Here is a 19,333-nt window from a genome sequence, read left to right as displayed (position 1 = left end):
TGATTTGTAAAATCAAGTTAATGTTTTCTTTCTCTGTTACTGATTTCAACTGGTGTCTGCAGCCCCGCTGTTTCTTTAAAGGGCCCTGATTCAGATTTGGGAATACAGTAAAGGCTCCCATACACAGTGCGATAAAGCAGCCGGTCCAACAGATTGGTACGATTTGGCTGCTATATCGTACCGTGTATGGGCATAATATCGGACAGAGCGCACACCCGTGGGGTCGTATACTGCACCCCCAGATCTTACTGCAGGTTCAGACAATCTGGGGATGCGATGTGCGATCCCATGCAGCGCTATTCGGGTGGGGGAGCCGGCATATGGGATGATCGGCCACCCGATCGCACTGCGTGTGGGGACCGTCCGATAGGTTGGACGTGCCCCCATCCTGTTGCACGGTGCATATCGCATCGTGTATGGCGAGCTTAAGATAGAACAAGTAACTGTGCATCTTGGAAAAGCCGTGTTACACTGCAGGTGGGGCAGATGTAATATGTGCAGAGAAAATTAAGGGCCTGATTCAGAACCACTCGCGAGCGGCTGTCCGCTCGCAAGTGGGTCGATGTTCTGCACTGAGCATGCGCACGACGGAGGGAGCTCCGTCGTGCGCATGCGCCGGACGCGACGAGCGAAGGATTTTCCTTCGCTCGTAGTGTCTCTTCAAAGGGGGCGTGCTGTCGATGTTGACTGACAGCACGCCCCCTTTGGTGGGCGTGCCGGGGTGAGCCTCCCTGACGGGGGCGTTCCCACGGGAACGCCTCCCGTCAGAAGCCGGCCCACTGACATCACTAGTGATGTCAGTGGGAGTGATTTTGGCTCTGATAGAGCCAAAATCACTCCGGAGCTTGCGGTTGAAAACCTCAACCGCAGGCTCCGGCTCGCAGTTTCGATGGTCGCGATGGTCACGTCCATCGCGGCCATCAAAATGCACGCTCGTATAGGCTGTGGGTGGTGACCCACAGCTATACGAGCGTCCAGGAGGACGCTCCATTTTTATGGAGGGCGGCCCTCATTCAGAGCGTGCGCTCTGCTCAGAGCGTACGGCTCTGAATGAGGGCCTAAATGTGGGAGGGCTGTGTCCAAACTGATATCTAAATTGCAGTGTAAAAATAAAGCTGTCCAGCATTTGTGGGCTACATGCAACAGCAGCCTGTATTTACACCACATGCAAATAGTTTTTTAGAATGTGTTTGCATCCCTTGCATTGTAACACGGTTTGTCCATGTACATAGGCCCTGATTCAGTACCTCATTCAGAGTCGGTCGAAGCGGCCGCACGGTCGTACGGAAAAAGGGGCCGGATATTCAAATGATTCCCTCTGAAGTTGCGTCCCTAAGTTCGGATCGGTAGTTGGCCGACCAAGGGGAGGAAGCGGTCGGAAGCCAAAAAAATACGCCCCCTTCTCGTACGCTTTGCACGTCATCTCCGGGCATATAAGGATTAATCGAGACCATCGGGAACCATCGGAACTGGTCGTAGAGCTTAAGGTTGACCATACCCTCTCTTAAGCTCTACGATCATGTCAGTGTAAAAACCTCCCATGTCACATGTGCCATGACGCTACTTTGTTAATTATGCACTCCCATAATCCGTATGCACTCCCATAAAACGCCGTTCGCATAATGAGGCACGCCTGCGTTCGGATCTCCACTCCCCCGTTTTCAAGCACCTTCCCCTGTTACCACCCACAAACGCCTCAATCTGTCACTCAAACTACCAACCTGGCTGTGTTCAAGGAGAGAGAAATTTCTGATCGTAGCGGCTAGTTTGCGCATGCGCATTGCGAACTTTACGCATGCGCAGTATAGCGAACATCGGTGGCATACAACCGTGCGACTCTGAATGAGGTCCTCAGAGCCGCTCACTCTGACAGAGCGCTCGCTCTGAATCAGGGCCGGGCTATTTTTTTTTTTAACGGCCTCCTGGCCGCTCGCATAGCTGTGGGTGACCATCGGGCTTGCGATGAGACCCTTGTGGTAGGGTCTCGTTGCCGCAAGCCCCACAGAGATTTCAGCTCTAACAAAGCCGAAATCTCTCCCACTTACATCACGAGTGATGTTAGTGGGGCTGGCCCCAGACGGAGGCGTTCACATGGGAACGCCTCCGTTTGGGCAGCCACTCCCCGGCCCGCCCACCAAAGGGGGCGTGCTGTCACTCAACATCGACAGCATGCCCCCTTTGTTGCGAGACCCGGAGTGACGGAGTGCCCGTCGCTATCCGGGTCTCGAGCATGCGCACGACGGAGCCGGCTCCGTCGTGCGCATGTGCACTGGCCCACCATCGACCCGGTTGCGAGCACACAGCGCTTGTGACTGGGTCTGAATCAGGCCCATAGTTCACTGTGCCTGATTCAGCTTAGGAAGGAATTGCAAAGCTGCAGGCAGGCTATAGATATATGATGTATGCATGCAAGCAGCTTTGCAATTCCGTCCTTGCAATTATGGTAATGCAGCAGGAGGCCTCACGACTGCTGCATGCATTATTTTTCCCAGCTGTGTTGTACAACACAGTATTGGATAATCTGCAAGAACATCAGCCGGCCGCCGCAGATGAGAGAAAAAGACTAGGAAATCTACATCACCGACAGAGATCCTGGCTTCTTCCCTACCCCCGCAACAGCGATGACACGCCTCCATTTCGTCGGTCACCACCCCCTCCCGCCCACTAATAGCAGCAGGTTGTCAATAACTGACAGTCTGTTGTCACACATGCGCAGTACGCGTCAGGCGCCTGCTCGTATTCCCGAACATCGGGAATCTGCGTTCAGCAGTGCTGAATCAGGACCACTATCCACTACATAAAACAAAGCTGTGGGCGAAGGGATGCATAAATAGCAACTACAGTAAAACTACTGATGGAGACGTGTACAGACCATTAACTTTTCATGGAGCATAACTCCAATAGAGTGGCGTGGTAATGTAATAATAATTTAAAAAAAACCTAATGTTAAAGGTATCGCAAGCTAGTATTCTGTCAGGCATGTAATTTGGAGTTCAAATGGCAGATGGCGCTAGTGTAGAGATGTAATGCGCATATGTGCCCAAAGTATAGTGTATGCCTAATCTGTATGTTCATCTGTACACACTCAGAGTTGTACGTTATGCCAATGTTCCCACAGTTGAGCAATTTTGTTGAGCAATTTTTTTTGCTACTGCACATTCGCCAAACGCCACGGAAAGTCACGCTAGTCAAAGCTAGAAAGTCAAAGCTAATGCTTGAAATGACATTTGCAATGTCTTTGTGATCGCAAAGGTACTGAGCAGACCACTGCGATCCATGGGCGTTCCTGGGTGGAGTCAGGTAGGTGGCCGCAAGTGTTCGCACAAAGAGGCCAGTCTGTGGGAGTGTTATGGGAGTTACAGCGGTGTGTCTGTGATCATGGTTGCGTTGCCAATCCCAGAACCACAGGGGCCAGTTTCAGAGAAATAGCTGATCCGGAATCTGCGCAGCCGAGGACTTATTCGTGGAGTCGATGTGTGTCCTGTGTTGCATTTATGGCTGTGTGTTCTCAGCCCCCGGAGGATCTGCACACAACGCAGACAGGGGAAGTGGGTGTAGCGACATTTGCTCAGTTCGTCACGCACTGATTGTGAGCAGTATCGCAGCTGTGACTGTAATAGCATACAACTGAGAATCAGGCCCTATGTATATATACTATATACTGTGTAATAATAATAATTAAAAAAAATTAATGAAGAGCGCATAATAGTTTCCCTCCCAGTATCAATGCTGAAAAGCACCAGGACTCTTCCCAGCACCACTGGGCTGTGTGGGCTGGGATAATTAACTGGATTGAAGTCATAGTTACCTAATCTCCCGGAAATTGCGGAAGGCTCCCAAATTTTTGGGGAGCCCCCCCGCACCCCCGGAAGAGTATACGGTTCTCCCACATCCCGCCCACTTCCTAGTGAATTGAGCAGGATGGAGAGATAATTGCCGGGAATCGCGGCATAGACTTGAAAACTGCTTAAAAGATAGAAAAAATAAGAGTCAATAGTGCCGGTCCTACAATTACAGCACTTTCTACATTTTTAATGACATTATGAAAATTTTAAAATGTGGCACAATCTATTTCTTATGCATCAACAGTACAGCATATTGTACAACACATGAAAAACACATAAAATATGTATGACTAAAAAGCATCTAAAACGTGCAACTTCATTTTCATGTATTTCACTCACATTCCTGGCACACCCGTGTGAGCGCTCACTAAAAGTTCTTTAATATTCCCAAACACTGCGCTATTTTAGAGCCATATTTTTTTACTCCCTTTGCTGCAAAGAATGAGAGGGGCTTGTCACTCACATATACCTTAAGCCTGCGGAGGACGAGTCCCTCTTCACCTGCGTAGTGATGGGGAACAAAAAAAAAAAAAGAGAGAGAGAGTACCATACCCCAACTAGTCCTGAGTGATAAGCATAGGGGTAGGGAAATGAACTCCCTATATTATTCCCACTATAGTATTTATAGTATATAGTATAGTCAGAGCCGTAACTAGACTTTTTGGTGCCCTGTGCCAGAAAGAGCATTGGCGCCCCCCTCATTTTTCAAAGGGACATAATGCACCCAAAAAAGGAGAATGGCCTCATGGGGAAGGGCCAGGGAAGAGATAGGAGAGGCCAGGAGATGCTGGGGATGAAATAAGAGGAAGCTAAGAGCAAGAATGATAATAAACAGATTTGACAGGCCCAAACAGCGCCCCCTGACCTGTGGTGCCCTGTGCGATGGCACCGGCCGCACTACTCTAGCTACGGCCCTGAGTATAGTATAGCACAAAGATTTGCACACACTTGTTTGAAATGAGGTGCCCCCACAGAAGTTATTGCATGGTGTCCCCTACACTACAGATAAATCATGGCGTAAAAGGGATGGGGAAGATCTCCCACACTTTGACTTTCATCAATTCAGGGGCACCACAATTGAAAGAGGAGTGTCCCCTATTTCAAATGATGCAGCCCCCCTACTAGCTATTAACAAAAAGTATGGTGGTCGCTAAAATCAACTTAATGACATTGCACATGTGCTTGTAAAGGGCGGGGTTTACACTGAACTACAGGTTCCCTGCGCCTCGGACGAGAACCCCATGTTAGGGACGCCAGTATAGAGGAGCCTTGACGCTGGCCTGGCGCTGTTCATATATTTGCAAATGTATGTAACTAATACCTCTGAATTTCTATTATTATGTAAGATTCAAGTATTTTTGCTGCAGCGTGCTGGAAGGAAAATCCCTTTTTTTCCTCCAGTAGCTATTGCCTGGGTATCACATGTAATCACCAGACAATATTACCTTGTGCTACAGAAATCATAACCCGGCGGTTTACACACATCTCCGATGTTTGGCAATCTGTGCGGGCGCAGGATCTGTTCTGCGCATGTGCGGATCTGTGTCTACGACAACGGTCGCTGTGCTCTCTATGTTGCAGCATGATTGACAGGCTGCACATCTTTGGGGGCAGTTAAGGGACGGAGATGGCCAGCATTACAGAAAACACAGGAGTGGTGGCCCCATTTCCTGGGAGTGCCGAGGTCAGTAGCTGCTCCCCTGGGTGGCTGTCCTGAGTATCCCAAGGGTTACCCAGATGAACCAATTTTCACGCAGATCATCCAATGCTGCATCCTCGCACGCAGCGGCGGATCACATAAGCCCTCAGTGGGCGTCTTTCTACTACAGACGACTTCTGTTGCTTTTACAAATTCTCGCACAGGGTCTCTTAGAATCAGAACCATTACGACCCTGTACTAAGGAAAATGTGCATTTTTCCATAGACGAGGTGAGGGCACATAGCACCTACCTTACCCATACTAGCCCAGCCACATGTAGGGGCGCCCTTGTTTTGAGAGAGGGGAGTCTCCCTTGTCAAACATCGTGCCCGCTTTGTAGTTGTTGCCTGGTGATAATAAATGAAACACACACAAAAAATTACATTTCCATTGAGTGGGGGGTTCTGAAACCCAGATCTCCCCCATCTTTCTAGTTTAAAAACATGGTTGGCCTTGTTGGGCTACAAATATTATTCCTACGCAAAGATGGTGATTATTATCATAAGTATAGTATCATATTATTTTAAAGTGCAGATTTAGTTTCAATTCTTGTTGAAGAGAATATATTTCTGCTTTACCAGGACGATTTCCTGCTCATACATTATGATAAGGGGCCTTGTCGGAACAAATTAGGTCATTCCAGGGCATCAGTCATATGGCACAGGACACAGGTTGGTGAAAATGTTGTATTGTCTTTAATTCATTAACTTTGACTTGAAAAATATAATTATGAAGGTATTTTTGTTTATACAGTGCATATTCAGCGTGCTCAGGGCCTGATTCAGAGCCGGACGTACTGAAAGAGCGCTCGCTCTGAATCAGGGCGTTTTTTTTTTTTTTGGAGCGGCCTCTAGGCCGATCGCATAGCTGAGGGTGACCACCCACAGCTATTGCGAGCAGCCAGGATGATGGTCGCGATGGTCAAGACCATCGCGACCATCAGGCTTGCGACGAGACCCTTGTGGTAGGGTCTCGTGGCCCCTAGCCCCAGAGAGCTTCTGGCTCTAATAGTGGGGTCGCCCACAAACGGCAGGCGTTCGCATGGGAACGCCTCCGTTTGTGAAGCCACCCCCACGCCACGCCTCCAAAACGGTGCGAGCTGTTGATCAAAATCGACAGCCGCCCCCTTTTGGTGCGAGACCCGGAGCGATGGAGCGCCCTTCGCTAGCCGGGTGTCGCGCATGCGCACATCGGAGCCGGCTCCGGCATGCGCAGTGGGCTAACATCAACCCGCTCGCGAGCGGGTCTGAATCAGGCCCTCAGTGTGGATGCTTTACATATTATACCAATTCATTTTCCAGACATTTTGTTTATGATTTGCAGGTACAGGTTGAGTCTCCCATATCCAAATATTCCGAAATACTGAATTTTTATGACATGACTGATATAATGAAAACTTTGATTTTTGATGGTTCAATGTACACAAACTTTGTTTAATGCACAACATTATTACAAATAGTGTATAAAATTACCTTTAGGCTCTGTGTATAAGGTGGTCGTGAAACATAAATGCTTTCTGTGTTTATATTTGGGTCCCATTCCCAAGATATTTAATCATGGTATGCAAATATTCCAAAATACGGAATATTCCGATATACAAAATACCCCTGGTCCCAAGCATTTTTTCGATATGGGAGACTCAACCTGTAGTTGCATCTCCTGTCATTTTTTGCCGACCAGCGCCCCCTTGTGTTAAACAATTGTACACTATATCAGTCAGTAGCTTTACTAATGGTAATGTGATACATGTAGGCACACATGACACAATTCTTTTATTGTATGATATACCAGTGCTAAAGTATTAAAATACTCCATAATATACTGTTAAGTTAATTGACCCCCAACGAAAATTAACCCTAGTGTGTGTGTGCATGTGGTAGGGAATATAGATTGTAAGCTCCACTGGGACAGGGACTGATGTGACTGGCCAAACATTCTCTGTAAAGCGCTGCGGAATATGTGTGCGCTATATAAATAACTGGTAATAAATAATAAATAAAATACAATATGATTGCTTAAATCATTACTCTATATTGTCATTTAAATAGGTTTTACTGGTACCACTACTAAATAATAATAATAATAATCAACATATTGTTTTAGAAATTTGTAGCATATAGACACCTAATCCCAAGCAGTTATTACAAATCCAGTATTGTGGACTATGTATAGTTGCATAATTAAAGTTTTGGTCTAGTAAAGAAATAGGAGAAAAGAACAACTTTAGCTATGTGAAAAATAAAAAATCATTACAAGCTCACACATATATAGCTAAAGAGACATATTGAGAAAACAATCTTTTAGGGATGGCGATCCACATGCTTCCCAGTAATGATGTCATTCCCTGTATTTCCAGCATAAATATTGTAAGATCTGTCACACTGTCCCCCAGTGGTCGACATCTGACATTCCCAACAACATACGGTTGCGGCATCTGACATTCCCAACAACATACGGTTGCGGCTATATCAATAAAATGTTTTGGTTTTGTTAATTTTTTAAATCAATCATAAAGTTATTATAAGGTCAAATAAAAAAAAGCTACAGTAGTAAGAAATGAAAGTACAGGAACACAAAAACATATTTGAAACATGTGGTATAGCTGTAAACATAAAAAGTCACAGAATAAAATAAGAGGTGTATATTGTTGGTTTAAGAAATTTCATGAAATTAGCTAAGGGAAGAATAACAAGAGCCTTCTGTTCCCTTCTGAAAAGGCAATAAAATAAAATTTGGCCATAGATAAAAAGTAAACAAACAAAAAAGTTGTTACTGGGGAAAAATTGGGAAAACCTCAGACACACGTAGGGCCTGATTCAGCAAGGATTGCAAGTGCTAAGACGCACGCAGTTGGTCGATTTTCGCGATCTGTGCATGCATATGCATCGCAGTGCGCAAACTAGCCACTGCGATCGGGAATGAGAGCGCAGTGTGTACGCAGACCCATTGCAGAGTGATTGACGGGAAGTACCGTTTGGGGGTGGTGACAAGGGGGGGGTTGGGTGAACGCAGGGGTGCCAGTGCGTTGGGACGGCGTTGCGGGGCCGTGTATGAATTAGTCACTGCGATACCATACGCAGCCTGAGGCCTCATAGCGTGCACTGAAATGAGCAGTTCCTGAGTGAGGTCTGACCTGCCTTAGCTGTTCGTATGGGTCCGATGTTACTCGATGTTACTGATTGTTTCACTATGTTGCCCTAGTATAGGGGAAGTGGGTGTCCTTATGTCAGGCTAAGATTGCATTGCAAATGCAAACACTTACATATCACCGCTGATATTAGCAACTGCATTGTGTGGTAGTAGCAGAATAGCGATCCTTGCTGAATCAGGCCCATAAAATACACTGTAATTCATTACGGCCCAAACCATTAATTAAGTACACATATTTGATATCACTGTAAACGTTGCTAGTCAGAGAATAAAATACAAGGTATATTCCATGGCTTGGGATTATTTTGTAAAAATAATGAAACAAATAAAAAATATGTTTTTCCCTGGTGGTTAATGCACACAAATGATGAAGATATGTATGGTGGCTAGTAAAATTCGCCACCTGCAGGGACTGTCTAGCGGTGGCTGTGGCTTCCCATTGGAAGTGCTCCCTGCTAATCACAGCCAGGCAGGCAGTCCCAGGAGATAGTGTTATCTCCCCCTGGGGCTGCCAGTCCAGACTGCAATTTGCAGAGCGAGTGCTTCCCATGAGAGGCCACTCCCCTGCTATAACAGCAGCCAATGCAGTCCCTAGAAGCCTGCTTGCTGATTTATGATGCATACTCTATATACTACATCTAATGCTGCCTTTGTATTCTCTTCTGCAGGTGGTCGGGATATTTGCAGGATTTGGCCTTTTGCTCTTGGTAGCTTCACCCTTCCTGTTATTGGCCACCCCGTTTGTTCTGTGCTGTAAATGTAAATGTAGTAAAGGGGACGATGACCCTCTACCAACTTAACGCTAAGTGGAGCGGTGGATCATTACACCTTTCCAGTACACGGTTTATGGCTACATCTTACAGGGGATATAGCGTAGCCTTTCCTGGTTCCAGCAGCCTGCTGAGACGCAAACTGCGCCATTGTACTAAAGTCACCTGTTCTTGCTGTGTCTGGAATCGCTCTGGCACCGCCATGTCTACGTTGTCGAGGAGATATGAGGATTTGTTTGCACAATGTACAGAAGATCTGCAGAACCCACTTGTGTAATTGATGTGCGCGCTGACATTTATTGATGCACATTGGTCCATTTTTTAAATATTTGTAAACTTGTCCTCGTCCACGTTATTACTTTCTGCATTCCTTATTTCTTACATACTGTACATGGGGTTGTATCTGATTCGCTGTATATTCCTTAAATTGCGCTGAGTTAAAGGGAATGTTTTGCTGTCGATATAACGTTTTTTGAAAAAAATATGTTATGGTACAAATTGCACTGAGCCTCTATTTGTTGCGTATATCACAGTCGCAGTCTGCAATTACCAAATGCTCATTTGCATTTTTTAGATGTATATTTTTATTCCAAACATGCTTACTTGTACATTTACGCACATATATATATATTTTGTTGGCCAAACATTTAATTAAATCATCCTCACCTTGCAGAATGAATTTATGTGTAAATGTGTAAATTTATGTGTAAATTGGTAAATACTGGACACATTTTCTGTTGCATTTGAGATATGTTTTTGCCTCTAAAGAAACCACTTTCTGCACAAGTGCGCCTAATTGCCTAATTGTCAGCATAGCACATTTTAAGGTGCGCACCCCATGTCTTTGGATTTAGAGACAGTCCCATAAATTCATTCTGCATTGTCCAAGTAGCATTGTGACTGCTATTTGGTACTTTCGTAAACCAGCCTGAACAGAGAAGCTGCCTCTGTATATCGTAGTTACCTTGTCTGCTACTTGGATAGCAATGGAATGTCCCTGGGAATCTGATCATTTGCTGTTTCGTCTAGAAAATGAAGGGCCTGATTCAGCAATGCACAGGCGCATGGCCCGTTCTGCCTCTTCCTCTCAACTGCGGCGGCAGGCTGCGTGACCCTGTGGGTCACCTTAGCCAGCCGATGTTACGCAGATTATCTGATGCTGTGTCGGACAACGCAGCTCGGATAAGTAATGCACAGGAGGCGTGATGCTTCCTACTGCATTACCATATCTGCAAGGATCGCAATTGCAAAGCTGCCTGCGTGCATACATCATATATCTATAGCCTGCATGCATACATCATATCTATAGCCTGCGTGCATACATCATATATCTATAGCCTGCATGCATCATATCTATAGCCTGCGTGCATACATCATGTATCTATAGCCTGTGTGCATACATCATATCTATAGCCTGCGTGCATACATCATATATCTATAGCCTGCGTGCATACATCATATATCTATAGCCTGTGTGCATAATCATATATCTATAGCCTGCGTGCATACATCATATCTATATCCTGCGTGCATACATCATATATATATAGCCTGCATGCATACATAATATATCTATAGCCAGTGTGCATACATCATATATCTATAGCCTGCGTGCATACATCATATATCTATAGCCTGTGTGCATACATCATATATCTATAGCCTGCATGCATGCATCATATCTATAGCCTGCGTGCAGCTTTGCAATTGCGATTCTTGCTGAATCAGGCCCTAAGTACAGAGAATTTGTTTAATTTTTTTTTTAAAGAGCATTTAAGTTCTAAGTGACATTGGCAAATGTGTTATCCTACGTGCACCTGGTCTCCTTTTCCATGGACAACCAGGCTCTTTTTATCTCTTGCAAGTTTGTATATTACAGTGTTTATTTCTGTGTTTGGTGCATGAAGTAGCACAGATGTGTCCTAGTGCACTAATCCTTTTTGCGCCATGTGGTGACTTAGACGCTCCACCACAGATAGCGATTCCCTGAATTTTGGGTCTTAATTCGCCAATACTGTACTATGTGTTTCGGAGTAGGATTTTGTTTCAAAGTAATTGGTATATAAAGCATACTTGCTTACTCTCCCGAAATAGCCGGGAAGCACCCGAAAATCTGGTGGCGCTCCCACCCGCCCGCATACCCATGGAGACAGACCCCGCAGGGGGGGAAGATGATGCAATTCGTGCTGAATCGTGTCATCGTAGCCCCGCCCCTGCTTCACTATGCTGATAATTTCAGCATTCTGTTGTGGGGGTGGGTCCACGATGATGCAATTGCACGGTCACGCCTCCCCCCCACTCTGTCCCTAATCTGCATAATGTCTCTGCCGTGCCGCACCCCCCACTGCGCTATTCTGTCCAGAATGTCGGCAAGTATGGTATAAAGTAGCAGATTAATCATAATGATGCATGGTGTGAGTCATTCGTATAGGACCTTAGGGGGGAATTCGTGGAAGTTACCATGGGCTTTTAGCTCCTGGGTTCATAGCCTGCAGTAAGCCCCGAGGGTGCAAACCGTTTATGCATGCGGTTATTACATAGCTCCAGGCACTTAATCCAAAATCTATGCCTTACCGTGTATTAGCCGTGAGGTTTACCTCGGGATATAATTGAATACTGTAACTCCGGTCACTTATCCCGAGAGCTAAAAGCCTTCTGTAAGTCCCACGCCTAATTGATTCCCCCAATTTGTCTATTGCCTTTTTTCCTAGATTGTGTTTTTCCCCTGAAATTTGCATCCTAATTCGCTAATAGTATACTAAGTCACTAATAGTATACTAAGGGGGTCATTCAGACCCACTCGCAAGCGGCAGTACGCTCGCAAGTGGGTCGATGTTCCCCACTGCGCATGCGCACGACGGAGGGACCTCCGTCGTGCGCATGCGCGAGACCCGGACTGCGACAGCCAAGCTGTCGCTCCGGGTCTCGCACCAAAGGGGGCGTGCTGTCGATGTTGATTGACAGCACGCCCCCTTTGGTGGGCGTGCCAGGGGCGTGCCTGCCAGATGGAGGCGTTCCCATGGGAACGCCTACCGTCTGAAGCCGGCCCCACTGACATCACTAGTGATGTCACTGGGAGTGATTTTGGCTCTGATAGAGCCAAAATCACTCCAGGGCTTGTGGCAGGGAGACCCTACCGCAGGGTCTCCGTCGCAAGTCCGATGGTCGCGATGGTCTTGACCATCGCGACCATCTTTTTGGACGCTCGTATATGCTGTGGGCAGTGACCCACAGCTATACGAGCGTCCAGGAGGACGCTCCATTTTAATGGAGGAGGGCCCTGATTCAGAGCGAGCACTCTGGTCAGAGCGTCCGGCTCTGAATCAGGCCCTAAGTCACTAATAGTATACTAAGGGCCTGATTCAGAGCCACTCGTAAGCGGCAGCTCGTTCGCTCTGAGCGATGTTTGCCCAACTGCGCATGCGTACGGATCGTAATACGCATGCGCGAACCAGTCACGCGGCCGAAATTCATGTGCTCGCAAAATAGCGAATGCCTGCTAATTTGAGTGACAGAAAGAGGCGTATGTGGGTGGTAACAGGGGAAGGTGCTTGAAAACGGGGAGTGGAGATCCAAACGCAGGTGTGCTTAAAGGTCAAAACGGGCGTTTTATGGTTGTGCATATTTAAAACAGCAGCGTCATTGACCACGTCACTGGGTTATTTTATAGCCAGAACTGCTCGCAAAATTGTGGTAGCAAAAACCAACCACAAGAATAGCGAGCAGTTCATACCCTGTTCGATGTACTCGATTAATCTAATAAATAGCGGACATGACGTAGGATGCGAGCGGCCAGGGGGCGTAGTTTCCCAAAAAACGACCGCAAGTTTTGTACGCTCGTTCAGACCTAGAGGCGTGAACAGACCGCAAACAGCGAACGGTTCATTTGAATAGCCACCCCTATTTTCTGGACGAGCGAGCGCTAATTGCGTCCGGCTCTGAATCAGGCCCTAAGTCACTAATAGTATACTAAGTCGCTAATAGTATACTAAGTCACTAATAATGTACTGCGTCGCTAATAGTATACTAAGTCACTAATAGTGTACTGAGGGCCTAATTGAGACCCGCTCGTGAGCGCTCACAAGCGGGTCGATGTTGGCCAAGCGCACATGCGCACGACGGAGGCTGCTCCATCGTGCGCATGCGCGAGACTCGAATAACGACAGCCAAGCCGTCGTTATGGGTCTCGCACCAAAGGGGGCGTGCTGTCAATGGTGCTTGACAGCACGCCCCCTTTGGTGGGCCTGCTGGGGGCGTGGCTGCCCAGATGGAGGCGTTCCCATGGGAACGCCTACCGTCTGGGGCTGGCCCCACTGACATCACTGATGTCAGTGGGAGTGCTTTTGGCTCTGATAGAGCCAAAAGCACTCCAGGACTTGCGGCAACGAGACCCTACCGCAAGGGTCTCGTCGCAAGCCCAATGGTCGCGATGGTCTTGACCATCGCGACCATCATTTTGGCCACTCGCTATAGCTGTGGGTGGTCACCCACAGCTATGCGAGCGGCCAGGAGGCCGCTCTTAAATTTAGAGGGACGGCACTGATTCAGAGCGAGCGCTCTGTCAGAGCGTCCGGCTCTGAATCAGGGCCTGAGTCGCTAATAGTGTACTGAGTCGCTAATAGTATTCTAAGTCACTAATAGTGTACTGAGTCGCTAATAGTATACTAAGTCACTGATAGTGTACTGAGTCGCTAATAGTATACTAAGTCACTGAGAGTGTACTGAGTCGCTAATAGTATACTAAGTCACTGATAGTGTACTGAGTCGCTAATAGTATACTAAGTCACTGAGAGTGTACTGAGTCGCTAATAGTATACTAAGTCACTGATAGTGTACTGAGTCGCTAATAGTATACTAAGTCACTGATAGTGTACTGAGTCGCTAATAGTATACTAAGTCACTGATAGTGTACTGAGTCGCTAATAGTATACTAAGTCACTGATAGTGTACTGAGTCGCTAATAGTATACTAAGTCACTGAGAGTGTACTGAGTCGCTAATAGTATACTAAGTCACTGATAGTGTACTGAGTCGCTAATAGTATACTAAGTCACTGATAGTGTACTGAGTCGCTAATAGTATACTAAGTCACTGATAGTGTACTGAGTCGCTAATAGTATACTAAGTCACTGATAGTGTACTGAGTCGCTAATAGTATACTAAGTCACTGATAGTGTACTGAGTCGCTAATAGTATACTAAGTCACTGATAGTGTACTGAGTCGCTAATAGTATACTAAGTCACTGATAGTGTACTGAGTCGCTAATAGTATACTAAGTCACTGATAGTGTACTGAGTCGCTAATAGTATACTAAGTCACTGATAGTATACTGAATCGCTAAGTCACTAATAGTAGACTAAGGGCCTGATTCAGACCCGCTCGCGAGCGCTGAGCGCTCGCAAGCGGGTTGATGTTGGCCCAGTGGGCATGCGCATGACGGAGGCGGCTCCGTCGTGCGCATGCGCAAGACCCGGATAGCGATGGGCAAGCCGTTGCTCCGGGTCTCGCTACAAACGGGGCGTGCTGTCGATGTTGAGTGACAGCACACCCCCTTTGGTGGGCGTGCCGGGGGCGTAACTGCCCAGGCGGAGGCGTTCCCATGGGAACGCCTACCGTCTGGGGCTGGCCCCACTGACATCACTAGTGATGTCAGTGGGAGTGCTTTTGGCTCTGATAGAGCCAAAAGCACTCCAGGGCTTGTGGCAACGAGACCCTACCGCAAAGGTAGTGATGTCAGTGGGAGTGCTTTTGGCTCTGATAGAGCCAAAAGCACTCCAGGGCTTGCGGCAACGAGACCCTACCGCAAGGGTCTCGTCGCAAGCCCGATGGTCGCGATGGTCTTGTCCATCGTGACCATCATTTTGGCCACTCGCTATAGCTGTCACCCACAGCTATGCGAGCGGCCAGGAGGCCGCTCTTAAATTCAGAGAGATGGCACTGATTCAGAGCGAGCGCTCTGTCAGAGCGTCCGGCTCTGAATCAGGGCCTGAGTCGCTAATAGTGTACTGAGTCGCTAATAGTATTCTAAGTCACTGATAGTATACTGAGTCGCTAATAGTATACTAAGTCACTGATAGTGTACTGAGTCGCTAATAGTATACTAAGTCACTGATAGTGTACTGAATCGCTAATAGTATACTAAGGGCCTGATTCAGAGCCACTCGTAAGTGGCAGCTCGTTTGCTCCGAGCGCTGTTTGCCCAACTGCGCATGTGTACGGATCGTTATACGCATGCGCGAACAAGTCAGTGTGGCCGAAATTCATGTGCTCGCAAAATAGCGAATGCCTGCTAATTTGAGTGACAGGATGAGGCGTATGTGGGTGGTAACAGGGGAAGGTGCTTGAAAACGGGGAGTGGAGATCCGATCGCAGGCGTGCTTAAAGGTCAAAACGGGCGTTTTATGGGTGTGCATATTTAAAACAGCAGCGTCATTGACCATGTCACTGGGTTATTTTATAGCCAGAACTGCTCGCAAAATTGTGGTAGCAAAAACCAACCACAAGAATAGCGAGCAGCTCATACCCTGTTCGATGTACTCGATTAATCTAATAAATAGCGGACATGACGTAGGATGCGAGCGGACAGGGGGTGTAGTTTCCCAAAAAACGACCGCAAGTTTTGTTGGCTCATTCAGACCTAGAGGCGTGAACAGACCGCAAACAGCGAACGGTTCATTTGAATAGCCACCCCTATTTTCTGGACGAGCGAGCGCAAATAGCGACCGGCTCTGAATCAGGCCCTAAGTCACTAATAGTAGACTAAGGGCCTGATTCAGACCCGCTCGCGAGCGCTGAGCGCTCGCAAGCGGGTCGATGTTGGCCCAGTGGGCATGCGCACGACGGAGGCGGCTCCGTTGTGCGCATGCGCAAGACCCGGATAGCGATGGGCAAGCCGTTGCTCCGGGTCTCGCTACAAACGGGGCGTGCTGTCGATGTTGAGTGACAGCACGCCCCCTTTGGTGGGCGTGCCGGGGGCGTGACTGCCCAGACGGAGGCGTTCCCTACCGTCTAGGGCCAGCCCCACTGACATCACAAGTGATGTCAGTGGGTGGACTTCTTGCTCTGTATACTGAGTCACTAATAGTATACGAAGTACTTAGATTAGTATTTTTGTTGCAAAATTACTGATATAAAGTAGCAGATTATAGTGCATAATTTAAGAAAAAGACACATGACACATCTATGTTGCAAGGTCCGTGGCACCCCAAATTGGGCTAATTGGCGCTATTTGAGGATAGGGGTACGTGGGCACATCTGTAAGCATCACACATTCCATCAATTGTCAGTGGCAGAGACGTTGGACCACAGCACATATTCTTCTGCAATGTTTACCACAATTTCTTCATTCCAACAACATTTTCTGTTTGTGCAAATGTTTAAGTTTTGAACGTGCAAATTATTTACTTTCTAACTAATAACAAAGACCATTTCTTATAAACAAATTGTGCTATATATTTTTATATTTCTCAAATAGGTGCATGGACAAAATGTCATTGACTTATAAATTCAGTTGAAAAGACTAATTTGGTGACCTAAAATGAAATAATGGTTTAGTCTTTGGCATTCAGTGATTGAGTAGTTCCCATGATGCATGTAACAGTCTGAGCAGGTGATCTGCATGAATGAGGGTTCCAAATGGGAGGGGCTTTGACAACCCGAACAAGGTTTTTGGACCTTTATATGCATTGGGTACTCAACAAATCATCAAGCTGCCTGTAAGTAAAAGTTGTTTTTAACTTACCATATTTGGGGAGATATTTAATAAACAGTATAAAGAGCTTTATAACAACTAATCAGATACTACCCTATCATTTATCTGGTACAGTCTATAAAATAATAGCTAGAATCTGATTGGTTGCTGTGGAAAACACTACTTTAGACGGTTTGATAAATCTCCACCTCATTTTGGGTGGGGTTAACTCTCAGAATTCTATATTTAGTTAAATAAAGACTAACTAGATTGTTAACAGCACATCCAAGTGAGTGAAATTTAATGACTACATGTCACGACCAGGGTTTCCCGGCATAGGGGATGACAGGTATTACCTGTGAGGGCGCTGTGGCGTGGTCTTTTGGGTGGAGGGGCTGGTGTCTGGCGGCGGGCATTGGCTGTGCAAGGTGTTTCGCGGGTACTGTGTCATTCTGGCTGGGGTAGGCCTGGTGGTGTTTCCATTCCACTCTGGTATGGGCGCCGCCATTTTGCATCTGGTCATGTGACTTAGCTGCTCCAGTCCTGGCGTGTCACATGCTCTCTCTGATCTATCACGACTCTGCACTGGGTACTTAAGGGAGTTCAGAGCTTCCCAAAGTTTCCAGTGCAACGTGTTTCACAGCGTATGTTGTGAGAGAGAGTTCCTGTGCTCCTGAGAACTGTCTGTTCCCTGCTCACCTGTGCTCTTGCTGGATCCCAGCTTCCAAACAGCCTGCATCAGAGTCTCCCAGTCTCCTGCTGGAACCACCCTGCACCTTCCATTAACCCTCTCCCTGCCTAAAGACCTGAGTGTGCTGTTAACACTGTCCCTACACTGCCTCCAGTTACCTAGCTCTCTGCAGCTATCCTGTTTCTACACTGAGCCATCTCAGTGTTGCTCATCAGTTATTCAACTACTCCATAACCTCTCTGGATTTCATCACACAAGTATCAATTTGTAACCTGATATCCTGTCTGCAGCCTCGCAGTAACCATTTGGATTACAAATACTTTCTATCACTACCTGGACATTACCCACTCTTGCTTCACTTCAGTTTCAAGTCATCACCTCCCCATCTATATTCAGGACTTTATATTATCCGTGTACGTGTCTTCAAGTTCACCCATTAAAAAAAACACTTTTCAGTTTAAGTCTGTTCAGGTGTCTGCTCCTGTTACTACCCTGGGTCCACAACAAACTCAGATCTTAACACTACAGGTCATACTTGCCAACTTTGGTTATGTCCTCTCTGGAAGAAGTTAGTGGTGATAGGGACAGACAATTTGTGTCACTAGGCCCCGCCCCTTATGGGTAAAATGCTGCAAATCGTGCTTCTATGAAGAGAAGGCGGGGCCAAATCATGTGATTATCACAGAAGCCCTGCCCCTTCCTCAAGGTCCACGACTGGCATTATTTTCGCCCTTTCTGCCCACTTCAGTAGGAAGTGGGCAGGATGTGGGAGAAACACCCACTCTTCCGGGAGCCCGAGGGAGGCTCTGAAATTCGGAAGTCTCCCGCAGGTTCTGGGAGAGTAGATAAGTATGATACAGGTCTTTATTGTTATTGGGGAAGTTTTGGAACGATGGATTGTGATTTCTGTGTGGTTGGCAGCACGTGATTCATAAGCACAAACCAAGATAGCGTGCATTCCGCCTACATTGCCACCTTTCCTGTGTATGGCTGTCTTATCAGGGTTTGTTTCAAGCATTTGTATATTTGATCTGTACAGCGCTGGGGAAACTCGTGGCCTCTCATAACTAAATGCTTAGAATAATAATAAAATCATATTTTCAGCAACTTTAACCCTGTGACGAATATGTTCATTCTACAGAAGGCGTGAATTCTGTAAGATTAGAAAGACCTGTATACATGTTGCTGTGTTAGCAATATATATATAGTGGGAAGAAATATATTACAATATAAAGTCTTTTAAGGCTATTGGGGAAAGCGGAGGCTAGTAAAAAAACTTGGAACATATCAAACCCTGCTCCCCCTGTACAGTACATTCTGCCAACTAATTCTTCAAAAGTACTGGAATATTTACTCACTGCTTAGCTTAATGGGAGAGTAGGTTACTACTGTAATGTACACTACGGTTTGGGTACAGGATCCCAGCGGTCAGAATCCTAACGTTCACAATGCCGGCTCTGGAATCCCGTCATTCAAATCCCGACACAG

The 19,333-nt window shown here is 46.7% G+C and overlaps 1 protein-coding gene across 2 annotated transcripts in view; it reads left to right on the top strand.

Annotated features, from left to right (window-relative positions):
* Window positions 1–9,962, top strand: part of RNF144A (ring finger protein 144A) — a 99,198-nt gene extending 89,236 nt beyond the window's left edge. For both annotated transcript variants that reach the window (XM_088479503.1, XM_088479504.1), the window contains exons 7-8: window positions 6,126–6,215; window positions 9,363–9,962. In XM_088479503.1, coding sequence (XP_088335629.1) covers window positions 6,126–6,215; window positions 9,363–9,494 — 222 coding nt within the window. In that variant the 3' untranslated portion in view covers window positions 9,495–9,962. The remainder of the gene's footprint in view (window positions 1–6,125; window positions 6,216–9,362) is intronic.
* Window positions 9,963–19,333: the final 9,371 nt, after the last annotated feature.

This window comes from Taudactylus pleione, unplaced genomic scaffold, assembly GCF_031769625.1.
Source record: "Taudactylus pleione unplaced genomic scaffold, aTauple2 ptg000238l, whole genome shotgun sequence".
NCBI lineage: Eukaryota > Metazoa > Chordata > Amphibia > Anura > Myobatrachidae > Taudactylus > Taudactylus pleione.
The sequence above is the reverse complement of the archived record's forward strand: the minus strand, read 5'-3'. Positions and strand labels throughout refer to the sequence as shown.